Raw genomic sequence first — 24,410 nt, 5'->3', positions numbered from 1 at the left:
TTTGTAATTTAAGTGATCTTCCACAAGGGTACAATCATTCTTCATCAATTAGAGATATACAAATATACAGTAATGCACAGACCATCAGTTACATTTCGGAGGCATTGCACAACCAGATCGACCAGATCCCGTCTCACTTCAATCTCATAAAAAAAGTTGTGACAGCTGCCCGAGCCATCTCCTTGAAATCGATTGAATAGCCTCTGATGCTACTAGGTGAATTTGGAAGTGTAAAAACACATCAGATGAGCTATTATACCATTTCTGTCACGCAACGACCTGTTTCTTTAATGGAGCACAATGGGTATGATCCACAGTTTGATTAGTTAGTACCCCATCTATGGAGCATTCACAACTGCTCATTTCAATCAAACATTAGCTCTTCCTGGCCCCCAACCTGACAGACCCAGCAATTAGTCAATCTGCAATCAAGCAGCTTTGAATCTTTTGAGAGTCGAACTTCAATGTATGGGTTTCTTGTTCTGCCATCAATGGTGTCAAATACAACTCAAGTTAATTCAAAGCAACCTATGGGATACTCTTCATAGTCCTTTGTTGCTCCTCCAACTCTGACAGCAGACCTAAATTTGTAGAGACTAAAATTTTAGGCATGCCACTCAAGCAATTGCAAAACTTCATGGAACGGAAATAGCATTTGTACTTACAAAGATATTGCCTATGATCGAACCAGTCGAGCAGCAAATGACCCATCAAGAGAATGTTTCACTGGATTGGAGAGGAAGAAGCCTCCCTCTGTTACAAATTCAGGTGGAACATATTTGTCGACTGGATCTGCACTAAATTCCTGTGATGAAATGGTGACAATCACATCATTTTAAAGCTGGCAATAATGTGGGAAGAACTCAACAACGTCTCAGCATTGGGTTTTAATGTAATTTCAATAGTTGCTACAATAAACTTGAGTTTGTGAGCTCCATACTAAGAATCTAAGGAAGACAACCCCAAATGTATCAACACTACTGAACATCATCTTTTAGATTCCCAGTGAACACCTATCATTTTATCCTACAGGTAAAAAATTATTATAGTTGTCAAAAAATTGCTAGCAATGCCCAACCAACTTTTAGCCAGATTTCAAACCTGATGCCTGAGAAGAAATGCAGCCACCCTCTCCTCATTCTCAGCAGGATCTATCGAGCAAGTACTATAGACTAGTACACCGCCGGTCTTTACCAACCTATATAAGGAAATGTCTTAGTTAAGGTATCTTAAAGGAACGCATTGCTTTAACAAAAAGTTTTAAAAGAGAAAACAAAAATTGCACCACCGAAACATGAGCTAGGCAAATGATGAAGTAAAGAAAGCAGTATACAGGTATTAAAATTCAACCAACTTTCAAAATCATCATGCTTTGGCTTGGGCTTACACAGATGCTGCATCAAGTAGTTCATCTTGCAGATTCTGCAATTGCTTTATGTCTTCCCATCTTCTATTCCAACGTAAATCTGCACGCTACAATAACAAATGAAAGAGAAAAGTGAGATATTACTTTACAAGAATTTGCACAACAGAAAGCCAAAAAAATTTGTATGAGGAAAAATAACTAACAAAATTCATAATAAGTAAGAATTTCCAATAAATACAGTCAATTTTGGTGTCAAAACTCAGCACTTGTTTCAAGATTTTGGTGGAATTAACAGAATCTTCACAGTTATGACTTACAGGTCAAGCAACTCATCACTTTGAGAAATACAAACGAGGTGAAATCCAAAGAGCTGCTTTTCTCTCAACCCAACAAATTGATTGCAACAATTTTTTTCAGTTTCTTACACTACTGCTTTCACATAATTGTCATTTTCAATGTTTCTAAAAATAAAAAGTCTCTTTTGTTTTTAAAAAGGTCTAAAGTTTCATTTTACTTCCACAACTTGCTGCAGAATAATGAATGGTGGAAAAATCATGGAAAAACCACACAAACCTTGGAGAGGACACCAAGTCCTGAACATGGAGCATCAAGCAGAACTTTATCGGCCTTCACAAAACTCTTCTCCTACACATAGTTAAAAAGGTTCCCTGAGATGTAAAACCAACCAGATACGAATTATCTATTAGGTGAACTAAACTAACAACTTACTGCAAAACTGCACACATCAGCATGCAAAGCAGTAACAACATCATCAACATGATGTAACTTGGCTGTCTCTTTGAGAATTCTTAAGCGACCTTCGTTTATGTCAATTGCAGAAACAGTACCTGCATCAGAATAAGACACAACTCAAAATTATAGAGCTTCTCCTGAAATACCATAATAGTATTCTTGTTTGAATTGCATGAGTTGGGTAGTAGGTTAAAAAAAACCACTTAAATTTTAATTTCAGCAAACGACTTTGAAACTATGAAATGAGTCAAAGTAGAATGGGTATAACAGCGATTTAAAGAAAAAAATGACAATTTAATTTCCATAAAGTAAAAGAAGAAGTTCCAACGATTGATAAAAACTAGATAACAGCATACATTGGAAATACCAACAGGGCTGTAAACGGATCCAAATAGTATCCGGAACTGATCCGAATCTGAATCCAGTATTTCAGACAATATCAAAATCTAGATCCAACAGAACTCAATCGGACATCCAATATAATATCCGACTCGGGTCTAGATCGAAACTGGAACCAAGAGATCCAGATCAGATAATAGCCAAATCCAGAATCTCTTCAAATTTGACAACATAATAGAGATGTTTATGTCTAAAATTTTCTATATAAATGTATAAAGAAGAAATGTGTGATAATATTGTAATAATTGAGAATATTACTCTTAATTACAGTTGTACATTTAAGATTTTATTAATATTAGCTTTTAATTAGTTTTTTAACTATTTATTACTCTTGGTTCAGGTTTCGGATTCCAATAGTATCCAAATCTGGATATTATCTGACAAATCAAAACCAGAATGTGATTTTCAGATAATTTTTGTGGACATCAGACATTCGGATACTGGTAAACAGATCGGATCTGGATCCTGCTATATCCAGTCCATTACAGCCCTAAATAATAGTTTATGATATCAGGTCAAAATGTCAACAAAATCCATCAAAGATCACCTTGGCCTTTTAAACATGATGCCATGAAAAGAGTTTTTCCTCCTGGAGCAGCACAACAGTCGATGATAGTATCCCCAGGTAGTGGGTCGACAACAGATACAACCATGCCTGCATTTTAATTTTGATTTAATAACTCTAACGTCACCACAGATCTAAAAAATTATCCAATACAGTGAATAAGGAAAAACTGGAACACCAGCAGAAAGAGGAAAAAAACTGGATACTATTAATAATGCTCAACTATATGTTAAAACAGAGACAATTCAGGTAGCATCACAAGCTTATGACTACATTCTGTGTCCATTTTTTATCAACATCCGTTTTCAGGATCTACTTTCTCCATGAAAATCTTAGCACTGTATGCTTGTGTTCTGGACGGTTGTTTTATGTCTAGGGAGACTTGATTCTTCTAATAACAGGACACAAGCAGCATACCTACGTGCTAACTATATATTTTAGAGAATAGATATTCGTCAGAAACGGCATCACATACCGCAGCATTGGCGCGTCATTTATCACATTGGTGCCGAAAAAAGCAAGTGTTGAAAAACCTGAGGATTTTCGCCCCATCAGTCTGGTTACGAGTACATATAAAATCATTGCAAAAATATTAGCACATCGTTTAAAGGCAGTGCTGCCCATCGTCATTTACAGAGGTCAAGGCGCTTTCCTAAAGGGGAGAGAGATTCTGGATTCCACAATGGCTGCACACGAGCTTATGGATCATTTCAGGTGTAATCAGGACCCAAGAATCGCCCTAAAGTTTGATCTTGAAAAAGCTTTTGATCGAGTAAATTGGATCTTGCTTGATGAAATAATGGAAAAAATGGGATTTAGTGAAAGATGGCGATTTTGGATTCGGAATTGTGTGGGTTCAGCATCATATTCCCTTCTACTCAATGGCTCGATATGTGGATACTTTAAAGGAACCAAGGGTATTCGACAAGGGCACCCTCTTTTCCCGCTCCTATTCAACATAGTAGCATAATTCCTGTCCGCTATGTTCTATTCAGCGGTCGACCTTGGATGGCTACCTCCAACAAGTCCGCACCAGGCTTTTAATATTCCGATTCTTCAGTACGCAGACGATACTATTATTTTTGGAGTCGGAGATATGCACAGTGTTAGGAGGACAAAGGCAGTATTGGGTCTTTTTGAAATAGCAACTGGGCAGAAAGTTAATGGGGGGAAAACATCTCTCATAGGATTTAATGTGGACCAGGAGAACCTTGCAGAGATGGCAAGTTCATTTGGTTGCTCTACTACTGCAGTACCTACAAAATATCTTGGTCTCCCTATCTTTCATGGGCGAATTTCTCAGAACTTATAGAACCCGGTGGTGGAAAAAATTGAAGCTCGGTTAGGAACTTGGATGGGGCAGCTCCTCAGCAAAGCAGGTAGATTGATACTCCTCAAGTCATGTATTGCTGGCATCCCAAACTATGCGCTATCCTTTATGCCCTGCCCGTCATCGGTATGCAAAACCATGGATAAATTGAAAAGAAGATTCATTTGGAGAGGTTCGAGTGATTCCTTTAAATATCACCTGGTTAGATGGGATGAAGTTTGTTTGCCTAAGAAATTAGGTGGACTTGGGATTCGAAAATCAAAAGAACTGAACAAAGCCTTGCTTCTTAAGTGGATATAGAAGTTTAACACAAATTCATCAAACCTTTGGAAGGATATGGTTCGTACCAAGTTGGGTTGGAATTCTTTATGGTAGATGTCAGAGGGAAATCGGAGAAGGCTATCATCAATTTGGAGATCTCTTCATTTACTTCTCCAGATTTCTCCTCAGCTTGTAGATTCTTTGTGGGTAACGGCAGGTCTCTTAAATTTTGGGACGATTGGTGGATAGGACAGGAACCATTGAGAAACTCTTTTAGCAGTCTATTTCTTATCTCCACTCAAAGGGAGATAACAGTGGTAGATGCTTTCGAGGGAGGTGTTTTGAGTCTCCATCCCAGAAGGGGTCTTTCTGATGTAGAAGCAATGGAAGCAAGTCGTTTACTGGATTCTTTAAACCATGTCAGGATGAGGCCTTCTAATGCAGACAAGCTCATATGGTGGCCTGACAAAAGCGGTAAATTCTCAGTTGCATCTGCATACAGACACATTAATGGTTGGGACTCAACGCAGAGTGAGCTTTATATTTACTTTGTTCGGTGTCTTTGTTGCCCTCCAAAGGTAAAATTCTTCATGTGGAGTGTTTGCCAAAATAAGATCCTTACAGCGGATGTGCTTCGAAGAAGGGGTCACCCCTCAATAGACTTGCTATGTCCTCTTTGTAACATTGAAGATGAATCTGCCAGCCATACCCTGTTATTATGCCGGTATTCTTGGAAGGTTTGGTCCTCTATCTTTTGCAATTTCGATTTGCAAATATGTATCTCTGCAGATCTATTTAGTTTTAGCAAGTCAATCTATGGTTATCCCCTTCCTGGGCTCGGTAAAATGATGCTATCGCCATGTGTCAGTTTTGTGCCATGGGGGATTTGGAATGAACGGAATATGAGGCGGTTCGAGGCTAAATTTGAATCTGAGAAAAATGTAGCAGACAAAGTGATGGGCCAAATATCCACCTGGCTCTTGACAAAAAAACCTTTTTGTTCTTTCAAGGGCACTTCTATTCGTGAAAACTGGAGCAATCTAGCAAGGATGCATTTGGGGACCAAGATTCAAGTTATGAAAGAGTGGGCGCCCCCAAAGGTTGGATACTTAAAATTGAATTTTGATGGTTCTTCTCTCGGTAATCCGAGGATCGCAGGTTTCAGAGGTGTGATTTCAGACTCATTTGGTAATCAGTGGTTTTCTTATGCGGGTCCATTAGGCATCTCCAACTCAACGTCTGCAGAGCTTCATGGTCTTCTCAACGGGCTCCGGATTTTCAAAGATAAATGTAGTGGCCCAATTCACATTGAAGGGGATTCCAAGGTAGTCATTGGATGGGGCCGTGGCACTTCTTTTCCGCCATGGAGGCATTGGGAAATTTTCCAGGAGATTTTAGAGATTACCTCACTATTTTCTTGTATTTGGTCTCACACTCCGAGATCTGCAAATTCGGCAACAGATATGCTTGCCAAACAGGGAGCATCTCTTCAACATCTTGTTGTTATGGATCTGCTCCCTATCTCTTTGAAATTTTTTGTTTTTTTAATGGATTACATCTTTATAAAAAAAAAAAAAAAAAAACCATGTGCGGCATGATTCCAAGAAACTAAGGATAAGATTGGATAGAACAACAAACTACAACTTTTTTCTCACAACAGACTCTTCAATAAATATACTTAGGGCATTTGTCTCCAATTTAAGTTAACTGTTAGACCCATCCTAGAAGGAAGAATTAACCTGCACTTTCATCCTGAACTGAACACAGACCATCCTTCAGTAATCCAGCTTGTATTACATTCTGTCAAGCAGTAATATAGAATATTCACCATATGAAAGAAAAAGAAGTAATATAGATAGATTATGAAAAGGATGGAAATGGGCAGAATATTTCTAATTAGGGTAGATTTGATCTCCAAGATTTAGCAGAGTAAATAAGATGGAAATATCCATAGCATTTTCTGTTCTACCTGCATTCCAGTTTTGATGCGAACAAAGTCATTCATATGCAGAGAAATCTCATGTGGAACCTGAGGTTTAAGACAAGATCATCTGGTCAAATTTAGTTTTTTCCATTCAGAGAATTAATAGAAAGAGTCATTGATACTTTCTAGGTGAGATCTTCCTGACAGTATCTTTAGGAGAAAAGGAGCATGGAGTCAGACGTTCCTGAAACCTTTAGACATTAACGTCAATCACCTGACCTTTGTATTCAGGAACATGTAAGTCTATCTTTCTCCTCCTCCACCTCTTCCTCAAAAATAAATAAATAAGTGGGAAACTAGAGCAGTAGAAGCACCTTCAAAAAGTTTAGCTGCTCAACAAGGTCATCCCTTGTAAAACCTCTCCTGCTGTTTGCCCTGGAATTGGTAAAATGAACTGCTGATCATATATGAGAACTTATCTAGGACTGATGAAAAGAGAGAGTGTCCAAAAACAAATAGACAGAAAAGGAAATATCCAAAAACCTGAGACTGAAACTGGGTTTACTGTTATTCCATTTCATCAGCTCCACTGTTCCTTCTTGCCCAAAATATTTTATCCATCTCCTCACCATCCACTAAATCATAATGACATATCATGGGGACAACTATAAATCAATTCAAAACTTTTTTCCAGTTTAATCCAATGGAGGAATAATCACAGGGGCATCTATAAATCAATTGAGAGCATTTTTTCACTTTAATTGAGAAATAATCATGGAGATATCTAGAAATCAATTGAGAACTTTTTCCACTTTAATCCAGTTGCAGTTATTTTTTCCCAGATGGAACGATGGCTGCCCATATTAGTTAAACAATGAAAATCAAGGAAGGCATAAGCAGAACTTTACCACTGGATGAGAATAAAGAATAGCAAGAGCCCGTGCTTTTGCACGATCATCTCCTTCTACTTTTGGTAAGGGAAGGGAGTTGCTTTCCTGCAACAAGTGACATAAAAGGGCTCAAGTTTTACTGACTTAAACCTCTTTCACCAGAGTAATTTTTTTTGGGAAAACCTGAAGACAAAACCTTTAGTCGAAGAAGTCTCCTCAGTATCCCGTTGACCAAATTACCAGCACCAGGCCTGAGGGCAACTTTGGCAAGTTTAACATTCTGAAATTCCAATTAGTTGTTAACAGTTTAAGGCATAAATGGCATTAAAACTGTAAGGATCCAACATAACTTAAAGAGTGATTTACAGTAAAAACAGTGATAAGTGTTAAGTTGTGGAGCCTAATTAACGCCTTACGCTGAGTCGGTACACGGAAGGTCCACGATATATTGACTGTTGTTTTATTAAGGATAGTTTGAGAATTTCATACTTGTAATCTGATTGTCCTAATTTTCTCTTTATATTTGGGGGGGCACCGTTGTTAGGGTTTTATCACCCGGAGTATCATCATCATGGAAAAGGATCTTGAGTTGCAACCCAAGAGAGGTTAGATAAAAACACTTATAAGTGTGTGCAATTTCTCTTGTAAACTATTTTCATTTTTATAGTGAATTACTGCAGCGACGGAAGACAAGACGTAGTCTCACTTTGAGGCGAACTTATATAAATCTTGTTGTATTTTCGTGTTTGTTTTTCCTTCTTCAGCAATTATTATTATTGCTCTCATTATTTTGGAATTAGGGCGCCTAATTCCTAACAATAAGCCCCCATCTCTACATTACTAACTATCTACTATATTCGTAGAACATGAGATTTTCAAAGAGACAAACAACATAATTGTAGGTATTTGGTTTCATAACAGATCACACAAACAAACTACAATGCTTATCAAGACCAAGAATGTATGGCAAACCAGGAATTAAACAGGAAACAACAGACCGGCCAATGCATTAAGAAAATAAAGGAGGAAATCAGGGAATTTAATCATCATCTTTCTTTGTACAAGGGAAACACTCATTTAGTGAATAATAATGTGTAAGTGGATATTCAAAATAAAGTGTTGAACACCACCACATTAAGTTATTCCTTTGAAAAGTTGGGAAAGGACTAAGATTACCTCATCGACAACCGCATATGGTGGCATGTCTAGCTCAAGAATCTCATAGAAACCAATTCGAAGAATCTGAAACCAAGAGAGTAACATTTTCAGGAAACTTTAGACAACAGAAAATAGAGTTAAAAATCATATATAAATTAAGTCCTGGTAAAGGATAAGGAAATTAGCCTGCAAGAGAAGAGGTTCCATGTCTCTGAATATGTTTTCATCCCTGCAAAGTGAGTGTATCAAATGATCAAGGTAACGTCGCCACCGAACTGCACCTCCGACTATCTCTGTCACCTAGCACCCAATGAACCCAATATTATGTAATGCATAAAAAATGATCTTTACTGAAAGATAGGACTGAAGAGAACAGAAGATCAACACTGCAAGAGAAGGTATTTAAGTTAGGTACTTTAAAGAAGCAGTCATGTTTGAACTTTGAATACTTCAAAACAAATTCTAAACTCATTAAGGATATATAACGTGGTTAGAATTCCTTTCATGCACCCAAATTATTATATAGCCCGTGTTCATTGTTGTTTTTTGTCCATTAGTGTCAAGTGAAAACAAGATAAGGTACCAGTCTGATGTCTCTATCATCCAGCGCACGTGTATGAAATCCAAGAGTTCGCTCAACATAACCCATTTCATTATCCCCGGAATGATTTCCATTGTGATTCAAAAGATCCACAAAAGCACCGCCCTGATCTATCCGTAGTAGCCTTACAGCAGAAACTGTTGAACAAAGAAAGTAAGTTCTCATAAAAATTAGAAATGGTCTTAACAAGCATCAATGCATTCTGTTAAAACGTGAGAAACCAAAATAAAAAACCTCCGTCGAATCTTTTTAAAGAATTATCACGTATATAAAAAAATAACCACGAGTCAACAACAACTACATTATCAAAGTGAAGAATGCTAACGAAAGACAGATGGCAACTAGAGGGAGAATTTGGAAGAGTTGACTACGTATACCAGCTCTATGAGGAGAAACCTCCGAATTCAGAGCAACAGCTTTCTTCAGTCGATCCATAGGCCCTACAATGCAAATTACAGCTAATACACATCAAATTCTTCTGAATCACCAAGCGTCAAAGGTTAAAAACGGGACAACTAATTTTATACGGGCAAAACGCTCCAGCTCAAACTGTAAAGCTGCAAGCTAGAGTTCAACAAACGCCCCAAAGAAATAGCGAAAACCTACAGGTGTTTGACCTGCTCTTTGAGAAGTCACTGCACTCGAGTTGCTGGTTCTTTTTGAGAGCCGGAAAGAATGGGAAATCACATTTCCCTTGTATGAACTGACCGCTCGTATAGAGAACCCACCCTCGGATACCGAATGGGTCGTCAAATGCAGAGGCTTCTTAGAGAAGAAGTCTTTCGAATCCAGGCAGCTGTTGAACGGAGGCGGAACCGAAGACAGAATTCCCTCCATTTCTTATCAGAGGATGGGAGTAACAGAGCTGAGGCTTGGTAGTTTTACTACTGAAGAATTCGATGGATGATGAGAAAAAGAGAGAAACAGATAAAAGTACCTTTTCTGCGAAAATGAATATATAAATTTTATATATTAATAATGGAAAATTTGAAATGGAGGGAATAATCCTTAACACTTCGAAGCTCTTCACTTGGTACAATAAGGCCAACCCATTTTCTCACTCAAACTCACTATTTAAAGGCGTTTCAAGACCTACATTTTTCTTGTTGAAATGGTCAATTCCTTGGTATGTGGTAAGTCATTTTGGCTTTGTCACTTACCCCTACTATTTTTGACAACTCAGGAGTCTACCTTGAATCATAGGTAGGAGTGGCACCAAGGCAAACCGGATCGCAAATTGTTTGAGTTTGGCTAAAAGAAAACTTAGCTCAATTTAGTTTTACTTGAGCTCAGGAGTTCAAACATGAATTAAAACTCATTAAGTATAACAAGCCAAACTTTGAGATTTTCCAAGCTCAATTCATTAATCTAATTTTTTTACGAAAATATATTATACTCTAATTACTCTTGTTAATTCCCTCTTTAGTTTGTTGATAGTTGCTCTTATTTACCTCAAACGTTAACTAACTTCAAGTGTTTGTTTTTTCTTTTAGGTTTATTAAGCTGGTTATTATGTATTAGTATGTTCCACTGCAAAGTCTTGGAACTCGCAGTTCAAAGGTATTAAGTTCATCACAAATTTTTATTTTTATATTTATAATTTTAAATCTAGGTCGGATCTTGAACCTAGATCGAGTTCAAGCTCAAATTCAATTAAAATTTTTGGGCTTGAGCTCGAAGTTGAGTTTGAATTCGAAGTATTTAGACTAAGTTCAACTCGAATATATGCAGGTTCGAGTTTGGTTCGGTTCGGCTCCGGGCAGTTAAACTCAGAAATTTAAATGCCCAAGTTCCCGGTTCCCGTTTGGCTGTTCCGAGTCATAACTCCCTCAATGCGTCCCTCTCGGATGCTCGCCTGACTTAATAGTCAATTCGCTGCTTGCATATCTGTCCCCGATTCCCGCGTCGAATGTTGCGCTGCTAGTTCCTCTTTTTTATGGCTTCTCATGGAGTCGAGTTGCCAGTGTTTGCAGAGAGCAATCTAGGTACACGAATGGTGGTATCGGTTTCTCCGCACAATACTGCAGGTGATCTGAAAGGTAAGAATCAATAAGCGAGAACATCTTTGTGGTGCTTGAGCAATGAGACTCTACTGCTACTGCCACAGCTAATAATGTTATAAGTTTTGCGTGTCATTGGTATTTATTTTCTGTGAACTTTTTCTTGATCATGAGTTGGGTTGCAGAACTAGTTCTCTTGGTTCGAGTTTTTATACTTAAAAAAGGGAAAGATGTTTTGGCCAGAAAGGTGTGAAGAGAAAGTAGGATAGAATTCTCGTGGTTTTTTTTTATGATCAATCTGTTGGTTTTGTATTAGAAACTCCCTTTTTCTTCACTGGCATATTTTGGTTTTGATCCACTAATTCATCATTATGACGAAATTTAGATTTCCTGAAAACTGCCTCCTGATGCTGTACTGGGAACTGGGCCGTTGGGACTTGCGATTTGTGTGATAGCGTAGTTTTTGAAGGAGAATTCAGGACAAAAGATACTTGGTATCCCTGATGATGAATTTGGTTAACATTGGGAAAATAACAGACATTTTTTGGACTTGGTTGTTAATGTCTATTTATTTAGAGAAATAGCAGAAAGATGTTGCAAGCAAAAGTAGCCCCACAGAGGTAACATTGCGGTTCAAATTCATAAATTGCATCAGCAACCCCGTTGCGCAATTGAAGTTGACAAATAACTTTTCGATCAATGTTGGTAGCCCAAACTGATATTTTTTAGAGAGTTTTGATGTTAATAATATCTTTTCAGTAGGAATAGATGAATTTTTGCTCATCTATGATGCATGTTGAATTACCACATTATGCATTCAAGCCAGAGGGTAGTGGGAACTCTTGTGTGACCTGTCAATACCTTTTTTCTGTTCCCTTGTGGCTTTTACTTAAAAGAAGTGCTAATACATAATAAAATCCAAACGTATGTATTTATTGTGATTTTGAAGATTCTCCAGTGGTTCCTTCATGAGTAATTTTTTTCCTTTAGGTTGTTAGCTTGTTTCACAGGTTAGAATGAATGTTGTATGGTCATTCCAGTACTATAGTTTGCTTTTGCATGTATTTCTCCTATACCTTTACAAATATTTTGTAATGTCAGTTCAGGAAACGGTTGTTCATATCTGTGCTTTTCCTCTGTACTCTCAATTTTGGTATATTAGATGTCAATCCTTTAGATTGTTTTTTGTGGTTCCATAACACTAAATTCTGAATTTGTTGGATTAACATATTATTCAGAGATACTGTGAGAGGGTTGCTTCTTCTCTTCCCGTTCTTCCTCTTCGTCTCTATTATTCTCTTTCTTCTCTTCTTCTTCTCAATTCCCCTTTTCCCTTTCTGTTTCTATCGCTTCCTATTCCAAACGCCACTTTCGGAACCAAAAAATTAAAGGATGTACCTCGTCCTGCATCAATTTTACATTCTGTGTTGCTGTTTTTTTACTTTATCCTGCACAGTTTATATTTTTTGTAGCATCAAGTACTCATTTTTCTTCCAAAGTAAAAGGCATTTGATATTTTTATTTACTGCATAAATCTGTCACTGGTGATGTGTGTTTAGGGATGGTACTCAATTATTTATCCTTATTCGTGCCTGTCGAAGATTCATGGAATGCCACATAAAAATCATACGCTAGCTGGTACTGCAATTTCTTGGTTTGGAAGAGAATCTTATTTTGTTCAATTACTTCTCTAATGATTTTTCTGACAAGAATCGTCCTGCTTTTCACTTTTCCATTTTGACAGGCTTTCATTTGTTTACTGACTTCATAGATTTGATTGTGTGTGATTCACAGGTCATATAATTCATGTTTATTTTATGTTCTGGAGTAATAAATCAGTCTTCTAATATTTTGTAGGAAAGCTTGAAAGAGAACACTTCCTTTGCTTTCCATATCTTGAAGAAATCAGGGTTAACTCACTAAAGGTATATACATTTGTTGTCACCCTTTTTGTAATCTTTGTCTTGCCAACTTTTACATGACAAATGAAAATAGATTGTCTAACCATTAAATTTTTATTTGTTCTGGAAGGTAAAGCGTAAATCATGGCTTTACCATCTTCCAAATTCTATTTCCATGCTGCTTGCTTTTCAGGGGTTGAAGGGAAATTGGTTCATTCACATGGATGTTGCCAGTGTTCCGATCCACAAAAAGAACAGAGAAATTGGTCAAAACCAACTAAGGGCAGAAGGAGCCTCTTTTGGTAAAGGGGAGCTTTTAGAGCCTGCTGCTGATGCTTTGCCTGTGAGTTCCTACTGCGAGAACATTTTATCTAATGCTGTTTTAGAACAGTTCGACAAACAGGTTAATTTCGCTTCAGCTCAAGCCAATGATGGTGAAAATACTCACATCAAGTTTACATTTCAATGTGGCCCTTTCGATGAGAGCAAGAGAGGACAGTGTAGGCGTCATCATGATGCAGCTGAAAATCCTGTAAATCGTACTCACAATTATGGGAAGAGAAAGAGGAAGTTGAATGACTCACATGATGGCACTAGGAAGGATCTCGAAAAAGGATCATATTTATCTTCCAAACAAATCCGTGTGGTCAAAACAGGGGCCATATCAAATTATATGGAAGTACATGGAGACGCTGGCGCTCAAAATGAATTTTTGAGAATTGATCCAGTTGTTAGAACTTCACTATCTCAGCATGCCTCTGACAGTCAACTTCAGCGTGGGAGGACTGGGAAGGGAACAGTAGTGGATTTAGATATTTCTGAAGGAGTACAAGAATTGGGTGACAGAAAAGATAATATAGGCAGTATTAATGGAGAAAAGTCAGAGAGGGAGAATTTATGTGGTGATTCTAGCTCTAAGTGTGAATCTGTATTTACAAGTAACGGAGATGTATGTGAACATCAAACCAATTGGCTGGGTGAAGCTAGGAGTAATGCTGAACTTATGCATCAGGAAGAGAAAGGGACTACTTGTTCCAGTGACAGAACTTCTGGTGTTTGCTTATCAGATGCAGTATCAGTGACTGGTATACTTGAACAATACTTTTCAAACTTGGATGAGGTGACTAGCCCGGCAAAAAGCCAAATAGAAAGTAGTTTCCACCAAAGCCAAAAGATGCCGCTATGTGGGCAAACTCGAGATGTGAAAAAAAGCATCTGCAAGAGTATTACAAGCTGTAAGAAGATGAAAAATTCTATCAAGATTCTTCCACACTCATGTCCTTCTAATGGATGTGTACCTAAATATAAATCTCTCAAGACCAGAATGAACAGAGATAGACTAGAGGATTTGGCTATAGACATTACACAACAGGCAACAGAATCATCGCAAAAGTCTTCTCATCTCGCGTCTCCCACACTGCCAAGCATGAATCTCTGTAGCACAATTGGTAAACATGAGATCGGCAAGCGCCTCCTTGTTGCTGGGCTCGGGCGTTCTACAACTAAGCCAAAGCAAAGAATTGCAAGTTATTGCTCTTCGGGAAGGAAGTTATGTGTTGATGGCTCCCCTTACGTTCGAACTCTCATCTTTGACGTTGCGGACGATGATCATGATGATTAACTGAAGCAATTCGAGTTTATTTCGTTCGCATCTTTCGAAGAACAAAATGAATGAAACTTTTGTCTTAATTCAATTTTTTTATTATTTACAAGATAATTATTTTACTTCTAATATAAACTCAAACACTACCAACGGTTCGGTCGCCGTTGGCCGTCCGGCGTCAATATTCCTTTTCTACTACGGTGGGCGAACACGTGGATCCGGCAGTGGCAACATTTACTATTGTGGTCGAGTCGCTTGGCAGATTCATTCCCCTTTTCAATGGAAATGTTACAAAAGTGGCAAGACATTTGCTGGCATCAACAGCAGCCAAATTTACAAAAAAATGGCTATCGACTGTAGACCGTTTACGTGGCAGTCGTTTCAGATGTTTACTGGGGTATATTCGTAATTTTATCCTTCTGAATTTCCCTCTATAACTGTCTGAGCGCTGCCTTGCATGCTCATCTGTAATGACAGATCTCTGAATATTTTGCAGTTTGCTTGATTCTTCCAGTTGCTGTGGGTCGGAGGAATAAGGTCTCGAGCCCTAGGGTTTGTTCTCTACTCTCTTGTTAACTGTCTTCACATCAGATTCTTCTCGAGTATGCTTGATGTTTCCGGTTATCTTAACAACTTCTACTGAATTCAGAGTCGATCCTTGTTTGCTTCCTTTTGTTTTGCTGAACAAAGGCGTACTTGATCGTCGTTGGATTTTGAAGCTTTTTTCTATTGTTTGATTCCGAGATTTTGAAAGAATCGCCGACGTTAATCTTGATCTGTTATTTTAAATGGTTTTTTTCTGCCGAGTTGGATTTGAGTCGTTTCAGACAAATTTGTTTATTGATATTCCGTTATTTCATTTCTTGGAATCATTTATATTGTAACTATCCAGTTATTGAGATTTTTCTGTGATATATTCTTTTTTTTTTGTTCGCTTTGTGCTAACACTGGTTTGGACATTTAACACTTGATTGTTTTGCATTTGGATCATCTCAAGAAATGTCATTTCAAAATTATTGAGATTGGAGAAGGATCTTTTCGTTTTTAGTTGTTCAGACATGTCGTGCTTAGAGGTCGTGCTTGTACTTAAATGTCGACTATTTAATTACATCTTAAGGTGTCATACTTTTCCTGTGAGGTGTCACGCATGGGCTAATTATTAGCTTATTTTCGTCTCTTTTTCATTTGGTAAAAAGTGGAACTCGTTTATTGACTTTGGCCATATTTACATGTCTCTGAAGTCGACGATATTTTGGCAGAACTTTTGAAATACTTCTTTTTTGGAAACATCAATGGCTCCTGGAGCAGACTCCGATTCAATTAGTCCTCGCGGTGAGTACTTTTGCATTTGTGTGCACTTTTCCAATTTATTGTATAACTTGATCCCTATTACATCTCAATGTTCAGAATATCCTATAGATTTTTGTCAAGCGAGACATTTTACCAGCTGCGGAACAGCTAATGCTATTAATATTGATCTGACTTGGTACATCTTAAGAGTCTCGTTTTTCTGGGTTACTTTGTGCTTTTATGTACTTTTCTGTATAAAATTTACAAAATAAGAGTACTTTTTGTATAAACCCCTAAAAAGCATTAAGCTGATAGATGGATAGGGATATCACTTTTGGATTTTCTATTGTCTTTGAAGATACTAGAACTTATTCTGGGTGGTTTGGATAAATCACTAGTCATTTGTATTTTCTGTTTTAGCTATCTAGCCTAGAATTCAGTGTTCAATGAATCTCTAAGTCTGGTTGCCTTTGATAGATTGATACCATGATTTGTTCTGATTTCAAAACAATGACTAAGTTGTAGTCTTATTTTGAAACTTATCATCAATCATTTGTTTGACATTATAATTTTCCTATATTTTGTAAGTGATCCCAATTTTTTTTGTGTATACTTGATTTTTTTTTATTAAATTCTTATGGTTGTTTTGGTTTTTAAGCTCTCTGCAGTTTGTATTGAGTTGGCAAATAATTATAATTTTGTTTCCATATAAAATAAATCTTTATAATCTTATATTTTGATGTACTTTATAATGTCTAACATTATATGTAGGAGTTTCTTCTGCCTTGCCGATGGGGCTGTCTAAAAAAGCAAAAGATTCTGTTTGGTTTTGAGAGTCAGAAGAGAGTTTGTAATATGTTGTTTTAATAGTTTTAGTTTCTCTGATGCTTTTTGTGCAGATGTATGTATTGTTGGAGTTGCACGAACACCAATGGGAGGCTTTCTTGGTTCTCTTTCATCCTTTCCTGCCACCAAATTAGGGTCTATAGCAATTCAGTGTATACTTTTCTCTCAGATCTTCTCTCTTTTTGTTTCTTGATACCAAACTTTGACATGTCACCAATTCCTTGTTCTTCTTCAATTTAGGTGCTCTTAAAAGGGCAAATGTTGATCCAGCACTTGTACAAGAGGTCTACTTTGGTAATGTCTTGAGTGCAAATTTGGGGCAGGCTCCTGCCAGACAGGCTGCTTTAGGTGCAGGAATTGCAAATACAGTGGTCTGCACCACCATTAACAAAGTTTGCGCATCGGGGATGAAGGGTAATGGATTATACTTATCAAACTAGTGTTTGAATCTCCAACATGTCATTCGCAAGTGTTATATCAAATTCTTTTGTCATTCATTGCAGCAACAATGCTAGCCGCACAGAGCATCCAGTTAGGTATTAATGATGTTGTTGTGGCTGGTGGCATGGAAAGTATGTCAAATGCACCAAAATATCTGGCAGAGGCTAGGTCAGTATTTTTTCTAACTCATTAAAATCCAAGGTTAGTTTTTTGGATGCATGTGATGACTTCTATGAAGAAAGGGAATTAGTAGTTGCTGATCCCATCCAAAATACATGAGGGACAATATCTGTGAATGCTAAGGATCAAAGGTAGTAACTAATGCATAAAGTTTAGGAGCTCATCAGTCTTATTTGTCGAAGCTTCTTTCATCTGCCTGCTTCTTTACCTGAGAAAAATAGGAAAACAGAATTTGTGATAAAATTGAATCTTTAATCTCTCTCTCCCTCTCTCTGAATGTTGGTTGGACACCCATGAGACCTAACTTCATTGCCTCACTTTATAAATTCCCTAGTGCGGCCATTGAACAGGAGCAACACACACTGGAATCTGATTCAAGAAGAGTAAATGTGAAATGCGATTTATTTGAGTAAAAAAATTAGAAGACGGAATGATGACTCTACACTATTTACAAAGGCTAGCTTTGTAAAGTTATTTCATGCTTAAAACATTTACCCTTGTTCTTGTTATCTTTGGGTTGGTGTTCAGTTCTGTCATGATGATCAACTTATTGTTATCATGTTTTCAACCACTACCATTTTATTTCTTTATCAAATGTGCAATATATTCTTCCAAATTTTTCACGAATCATTTACACAAGCAGAAAGGGATCTCGATTTGGACATGATGCTCTTATAGATGGGATGCTCAAAGATGGTCTCTGGGATGTTTATAATGACAATGCCATGGGTTCTTGTGCTGAACTTTGTGCTGAGCAGCATAATGTGAGCAGGGAGGAGCAGGTAATTTACTTTGTAAAATCTTTCAAGTAACATTTGTTTGCAATTATTGATAGACTGTCCATATCTGTCATTTGGTACTACTCAAGCCAGGTTAAATGAATTCCCTATAGGTTGTTCCGTTTTATCTTGACGATTACATCAGTTATACTCCAACTTCATGTGCTCTGGATTCTAAGGGTTATTTTGTTCTTGAGGCTTGTTAGCAGGACCTCTTGATGAAGTAGAAATTTGTTGTAGGAATAGTTTTATACAAATCCATACATGTGGATCCAATAACTGAAGTTTAATGGCTGTGACTTGGTCCATCTGGTCTTATGTAGCTTGGGGCAGTGACAGATGGTAAATGTGAGCAATACGGGCTCAATGATTTGTGAAATTTCCCATGAGCGGAACTGTTTCCCTGATCATGAAGGATCGAAATTTAAATTTACTGGCCCATCCTGTTTAGTTTGATAGACATTGGACGATGCGAACTTCTCCTTTGGATGTGGCATAGTGAATTATTTCCTGTTGCATGCTGGGATTCTCAATTTCCTAAGCTGGCGAAAAGGCTGATGTGATGTTTTGATTGAGTATGTTCTTAGAGTGATTAATGATAAATAAGAATAAATATTTCCAGGTTAGCACTGCCTTTATGTTTTCTTCCTTGAAAAGTGCATCCCCATGTAGGTGAATTTAAAATGTTAAGGCTCCTTCTGCTATTTTATTTTCTCCCTCTTTGTCATAATTTTTTTATCTGGCAGTAGGCATAGTTCTTCGTTCTTTTTAAGTCATATGTTTCAAGACCCATAAGATTCACAGGGAGAATTTTCTGACGCCCTGATTATGAAGTTTTATTCTATGTCTCTGTGTATCTATCAGCCTCTAATATATTCGAGATATTTGATGATCTAGCTAGCAGAAATTTCAGCTGATTATTGTGCTTTACCACTTCATTATTGTTTTCTTTTATCTGTATTATGCTTGCATATCACATGTTTGTGGTATTGCAAATTTATAACTACTTGCAAATGTCTTACTGATGCATCTAAGCTTTTCCCAGGATTCATATGCCATTAAAAGCTTTGAGTGTGGAATTGCTGCTCAAACTTCTGGTGCATTCGCATGGGAGATTGTTCCGGTTAGATGCCTTTCTAAAATCTAGAAATTGTGTTTCCATCTATGCTGGTCTCTCATTTTCCTTGTTCTTACATGCAGGTGGAGGTGCCTGGTGGGAGAGGAAAGCCATCTACCCTTGTTGATAGGGATGATGGTCTAGAAAAAGTAAGGACTACTATATTTTTGATGAATCAGTAATTTCTCCATGCTACAGATCATATTTAATGGCCATCTTTTTTGTCCAGTTTGATCCTATGAAGCTAAGGAAGCTCAGACCAACTTTTAAAGATAATGGTGGTTCTGTAACTGCCGGCAATGCTTCTAGTATGAGGTTTGTTTTGCATCCTGCAGACCTTTGAATGCTTTAGTTGTTGTCAATTTTGTTATTATTCGAGTGGATTTAATTGAGTATACGTGTTAGATCTCTTGTTTTTCATGGCAAAGTTTTACGGGAAATCAAAACAGTAGAAATTGTACCACTGCTTCTCTTTTAGTGCACTTTGCATAGCACATATTCTAGGGTTTTTTGTAACTTCAACTTCACTTTCCTCTTGGTTCTATATCCTGCATTCCTGGGCTGCCATCTGTCAAGAATTGTCAAATTTGAAATTACAGTACTGGTTGTCTAACTGACACTTCAGTATTTCAAAGTGAGATTTATTCTTTGTATAGGATGGGCTACATTTTAACCAATCTTTAAATCCATGACACCTGTCCTAAATTACCATTACCATCTTATATGTTGCTTTGCCCCTTGATGGACACCAGTCATTTTCCATCAGCTCATCTCTTTGTAATTTTCTCACTAGAAAAAGGTCCTAGCCATAATTTTCTTTGTAAAAGGATTCTTCTCTCTGTGATGTCAGTGTCAGTTTATTTTATTGAGTGAAACCAAGAAAATGGCCCTACTTTAGCATGTTTACAACATGTATTAGAGCAAGTTGGCTGGCCTTTGGCTCGTTGGCAGACTCTCGGGTTTGAGTCTCACAAGGTTGAGGGATTTAACATTAAAAAGAAGGGTGGTTGGGGCTTGAAGCATGCATCTAGACCTTTTGGAAATAATTCATAGTTGATCTTGTGGCTAAATTCGAAGTACCTTTTTTGGATAGTGATGGTGCTGCTGCACTAGTTCTAGTGAGTGGAGAAACAGCACTTAAACTTGGTCTTCAAGTTATTGCAAAGATAGCTGGATATGCTGATGCTGCTCAGGTATGACAACTTAAGTTTGCCAAAATAGTTTGTAGATGGATCCCTTATTTACCTTCAAATCCCAACCTCAGTGATTGTGCTGCCACTTTAGTTATACTTTCTTATCTGCTGGAAATATATTTGGCTCTGCAGGCGCCTGAGTTATTCACTACGGCTCCAGCTCTTGCGATACCTAAGGCAATTTCAAATGCTGGCTTGGAGGCTTCTCAAGTTGATTATTATGAAATAAATGAAGCATTCTCTGTGAGTAGCTTTATAATTTTCTTTTTTTTCTTTTTTTTAAGGGCCATGCATGCATTGACCTTTATCAATTACTTATAATCACTGTTGTTGTTATTATTATTTTTAAGACAGTTTTAATTATATATTTTTGTTGAAATGAAATTTTAATTATATTTGTTATCAATTTTTTCTCATAACGGTTTACTGCACTTCAGGTTGTGGCTCTTGCAAATCAGAAGCTCCTCAGGCTGCAGCCAGTGAGTCAATTTATTTATCAGTGTCAATTCCTTTCTTATTAGGTTGTCCTCCTGATTAAACTTTTTTCAGTAGAGTCAAGTCCCAATGCCTAATTGCCATCATGGCAGTTGAGATGAAATTCCTAGATTGTTCTGTTGTGGGAACAGATATGGTGGACTGGGATTGGCTATATTTTTTGATGAATAAATGAGATACGGCAATATCTGTAGCTCTGTCAAACCTTGTGCTTAAGGATCATCGATCTGATTCATTTTTGAATCTTTACTTATATATCTGTTTCTTTTGTTGGCATTCCCTCACATTTTTTTTTTGAAGCATTCCCTCACATCATACCCACAAGGTCATGTTCTTCTATGAAATTAATGCTTTTTCCACTTATAATTCACCCAAAAATGCTTTTGCTGCTCCCTAAGCACTTCCACATGCCTGATCCTCATCAAATCTCTATTTGCATCTGATTCGGATCACCTGCATGCTGTCACATTAGGTGAAGCTTTCTTTCACTGTCCCATTTATTTAATTAGCTACTCCACAGAATGTTTCCACCAAATCAGAGATTGGATCAGGTGCAGAGTTATCCATCGCTGGTCTGGGGATCAGATCTACTCCTCTTGTGAGGGATGGGCGACAGCTCCTGCTGTATTCCTTAAATTCTACTTGTTTTGTCACTGGATTGGGTATGGATTATTCGCTTGAGCCGAACTCACCAAATCATGGCTTCCCTTCATTCTGTTTGCTTGGATCTGATTGGCTGGCCATCACCTTTGCAGTCACCCCATCAGATCATACCTGCCAGACAGTTTTCCTCTAATACGTGACTACCAATCTATGCCACACTTTCTCTGCTAAATCTGCATCTGCATCTATCTTTGACATTAACAGACATTGTGTATGAAAAAGTACTATCATCAGCTATCAATCTTCGTGAAGATTTTATACAACTTTTATGTTGTATAATTGGTTAAACCACACCAGGAGGCCCTTTTTTTATTTTATTTTTACTTTGACCTACACTGTCTTTGGCAAGGTTCATTATTAATGGATAATGCATAAGGTTGTTTTCCTGAAACAGTACATTAAGGTGGCATTTTTATTTTTCTTATTTTGGATTTAAATTTTCATATATTAAGTTGAATACCTGTTAGATAGTCAAACTGAACCAATCATCAGGCTTTGGTGATGGTGTTATACATCTTTTTACACTCGTGTAATGGGTCAACCTGATAACTGGATTCATTTGACAACCTAGTTCCATTATTAATGGATAATGGATATGAGAAACTGTCCTTTTAATAGTCATGAAGATGTTACTGTTCCGTTTCCCTGTTTTGGGTAACATTATGTCATATTAAGTTAAATTTCCGTTTCTATAATAGTGACTTTATCAATCAACTGTTTTTTTCATTTCATATTTCAGGAGAAGGTAAATGTACATGGTGGAGCTGTGTCCTTGGGGCATCCTCTTGGTTGCAGTGGGGCTAGGATTTTGGTGACTTTATTAGGGGTATCTTTCCTTACCGCTTAACTCTTGTGCTTTAGTTCTATATTTTCTAATACTCTTCACTTGTTTATAATTATGATTGACCATTCTGCACTCCTCTTCGGGTTCCTGAATATTCTTTTTATGTAAACCTTGGCATTTTTTATATGAATGTGGCAGGTATTGAGACAAAGAAGTGGGAAATATGGAGTTGCAGGTGTTTGCAATGGCGGGGGTGGAGCTTCGGCACTCGTTCTAGAGCTTATGTAAGCTTTTCCATTTTGGTAAGAGTAAGATTTCATGTTCCCTGCATTTTTGTCATGTTCCTTGTTTGGGCTTTTATAATCTTTTAGCCCATAGGTTTTTTAAAATGACCTGTTCCATAAAATTTCTCTGATTTTGATTAGCAGTCTTTTTTAACTTGTGGTCCATGTGCTGTGTAGTAGATTAGGAATTTTGACTCGTTGTTAGTTTGAGTTCTCCTAGTTAATTGCTGTTCTCTTGTGTCTTTTTTTTTTTTTTTTTTATTTCTTTCCTCTTGCCAGCTCCTTTATAGGGCTCTTTACCCTTTTTTGCTTAATAAAATTTCTTAACTTTAGAAAAATATTTTTACTTTCAAACTCGGTCAAGTATCCTATACCTTTTTTCAGATTTTTAAGCATATTTTTTTTTTTTTTACTTTCCTGTGTGTTCCGCTGCACGTGTGCGAGTCTGCTCAAGCTATTTGCTGCATGTTGCGAGTTACGAGGCATGCCAACTAGCAAATTATTAGTCCCTTTTTTCTGTTCCAGAATTTCGTTCAGTGACCGACAAGATCTTTTGTCTATTTCAGGCGAGTTAGAGCAGAACGTTCTCTATTATGAGAATCGGAGGATGACATCATATATTATAATCTATGTTGACTTGTTACCTGGTTTGCATTTGTTCTCAATAATAGTGAGTTTAGTCCAGAAAAAGAGGCCTGAGTAGGCCTTGTCTAAACATCTCACTCCAAAGTATGAGAATGTTGTCACAGACGAACGAAGCAGATGCTAAATTAAATGAAATTGATTCTGTATCATAAATTTGCTGATTGTGGGAAATTGATTCCCGTCGTTGGGGGGTGAATTTTATGTTTAGGGTTTGTTATATTTATTGAAAGATTTGCATTTTAGACAATTTTGGTTATTTTTCTCATTTTTCACAGGTTGGGGATATGCATCTTCGGGTAGTTTTCCATTTCGGATAAAACCGGATTCGGTCCATTTACACCCTACTTTGTGATAGATACTCTTGAGGAAAAAAAACTCCATTTATAGTCTTGCTGAACAAGTTCAATCCATCTACCATTTGTCACTCCTAAAGGAAATAGGGGCATTATATGTAATTATGTATAAGTTGATGTTCTTTCTTTTAGTCATGTATTAGGGTTATCAATAAGGGCGAGGGCTGAAGGGGATTTACCCTAATTCTCTCTTTTCTCACTCTCTCTGTCTCAAAGGGCCCAAAGCGAGCCTTTCTATCATGCCTTGTAAAGACAATAATTGTTGCTTTTCCAATGCAGGAAGATTCAGACATTAGAATCTATTCAGCACTGAGCGTTTCGTTTTTGTACTGCTGTAAACTCTTTACTTCCCACTGGATTACAACAAAATGATTGCCTGAGGGTACTCTTTACTATAATTTTAATTTGAGATTAAATATAAATCAAACCCATACTATTTTAATTAATAATTAAATTCTTTTTCATTTCATTAAATCTCAATTTGAACAAATAATGTATAATTTAATTAAATATTAAAAAGTTTAAGCTTTAAAAATTAAACAAAATGGCGATATTTTTTTATAAAAAGTTAGGTAATTATTTTAAAAAG

At 37.1% G+C, this 24,410-nt stretch overlaps 2 protein-coding genes across 7 annotated transcripts; one reads left to right on the top strand and one right to left on the bottom strand.

Moving 5' to 3' along the window:
- Positions 1-3: 3 nt before the first annotated feature.
- LOC137940077 (uncharacterized) lies at positions 4-10,127 on the bottom strand. Its single transcript, XM_068784994.1, has 18 exons — positions 9,865-10,127; positions 9,625-9,687; positions 9,230-9,384; positions 8,833-8,946; positions 8,665-8,730; positions 7,685-7,768; positions 7,507-7,593; positions 7,142-7,233; positions 6,973-7,033; positions 6,644-6,703; positions 6,414-6,474; positions 3,066-3,173; positions 2,096-2,214; positions 1,940-2,011; positions 1,388-1,473; positions 1,102-1,198; positions 666-805; positions 4-581 (listed from the first exon to the last, which is right to left on the bottom strand). The coding sequence occupies exons 1-17, from the start codon at positions 10,082-10,084 to the stop codon at positions 677-679; spliced, it is 1,674 nt and encodes a 557-aa protein (XP_068641095.1). The 5' UTR covers positions 10,085-10,127; the 3' UTR covers positions 4-581; positions 666-676.
- A 4,942-nt stretch (positions 10,128-15,069) lies between these two features.
- Positions 15,070-23,859, top strand: LOC137941753 (acetyl-CoA acetyltransferase 2-like). Of its 6 annotated transcripts, none has more exons than XM_068787318.1 (16): positions 15,070-15,148; positions 15,248-15,303; positions 16,011-16,083; positions 16,941-17,039; positions 17,128-17,301; positions 17,391-17,496; positions 18,152-18,290; positions 19,333-19,410; positions 19,488-19,553; positions 19,634-19,719; positions 20,498-20,597; positions 20,730-20,840; positions 21,035-21,076; positions 22,495-22,581; positions 22,738-22,823; positions 23,390-23,715. In XM_068787318.1, exons 3-16 carry the CDS (start codon positions 16,044-16,046, stop codon positions 23,418-23,420), a joined length of 1,245 nt encoding a protein of 414 aa, XP_068643419.1. In that variant the 5' UTR covers positions 15,070-15,148; positions 15,248-15,303; positions 16,011-16,043; the 3' UTR covers positions 23,421-23,715. The 6 variants fall into 6 exon arrangements, with proteins under 6 accessions (XP_068643419.1, XP_068643418.1, XP_068643417.1 ...); XM_068787317.1 differs by having other exon boundaries at positions 15,993-16,083; XM_068787316.1 differs by lacking the exon at positions 15,070-15,148 and having other exon boundaries at positions 15,216-15,303.
- The last annotated feature ends 551 nt before the right edge of the window (positions 23,860-24,410 follow it).

The sequence above is a fragment of the Aristolochia californica genome, unplaced genomic scaffold (genome assembly GCF_029961685.1).
Source record: "Aristolochia californica isolate CCGP_79_NKW_82.1479 unplaced genomic scaffold, dmAriCali1.0.hap1 SCAF_9, whole genome shotgun sequence".
Lineage (NCBI taxonomy): Eukaryota > Viridiplantae > Streptophyta > Magnoliopsida > Piperales > Aristolochiaceae > Aristolochia > Aristolochia californica.
The sequence above is the reverse complement of the archived record's forward strand: the minus strand, read 5'-3'. Positions and strand labels throughout refer to the sequence as shown.

Coding starts and splice junctions, on each gene's coding strand:
- LOC137940077 (XM_068784994.1), bottom strand. CDS start 10,084: ATGGAGGGAATTCTGTCTTCGGTTCCGCCTCCGTTCAACAGCTGCCTG. Junction 9,688..9,864: donor AGTGACTTCTCAAAGAGCAG/GTCAAACACCTG, acceptor TTTGCATTGTAG/GGCCTATGGATCGACTGAAG. Junction 6,475..6,643: donor GCATCAAAACTGGAATGCAG/GTAGAACAGAAA, acceptor ACTGCTTGACAG/AATGTAATACAAGCTGGATT.
- LOC137941753 (XM_068787318.1), top strand. CDS start 16,044: ATGGCTCCTGGAGCAGACTCCGATTCAATTAGTCCTCGCG. Junction 17,040..17,127: donor AGGGTCTATAGCAATTCAGT/GTATACTTTTCT, acceptor TCTTCAATTTAG/GTGCTCTTAAAAGGGCAAAT. Junction 21,077..22,494: donor AGCTCCTCAGGCTGCAGCCA/GTGAGTCAATTT, acceptor TTCATATTTCAG/GAGAAGGTAAATGTACATGG.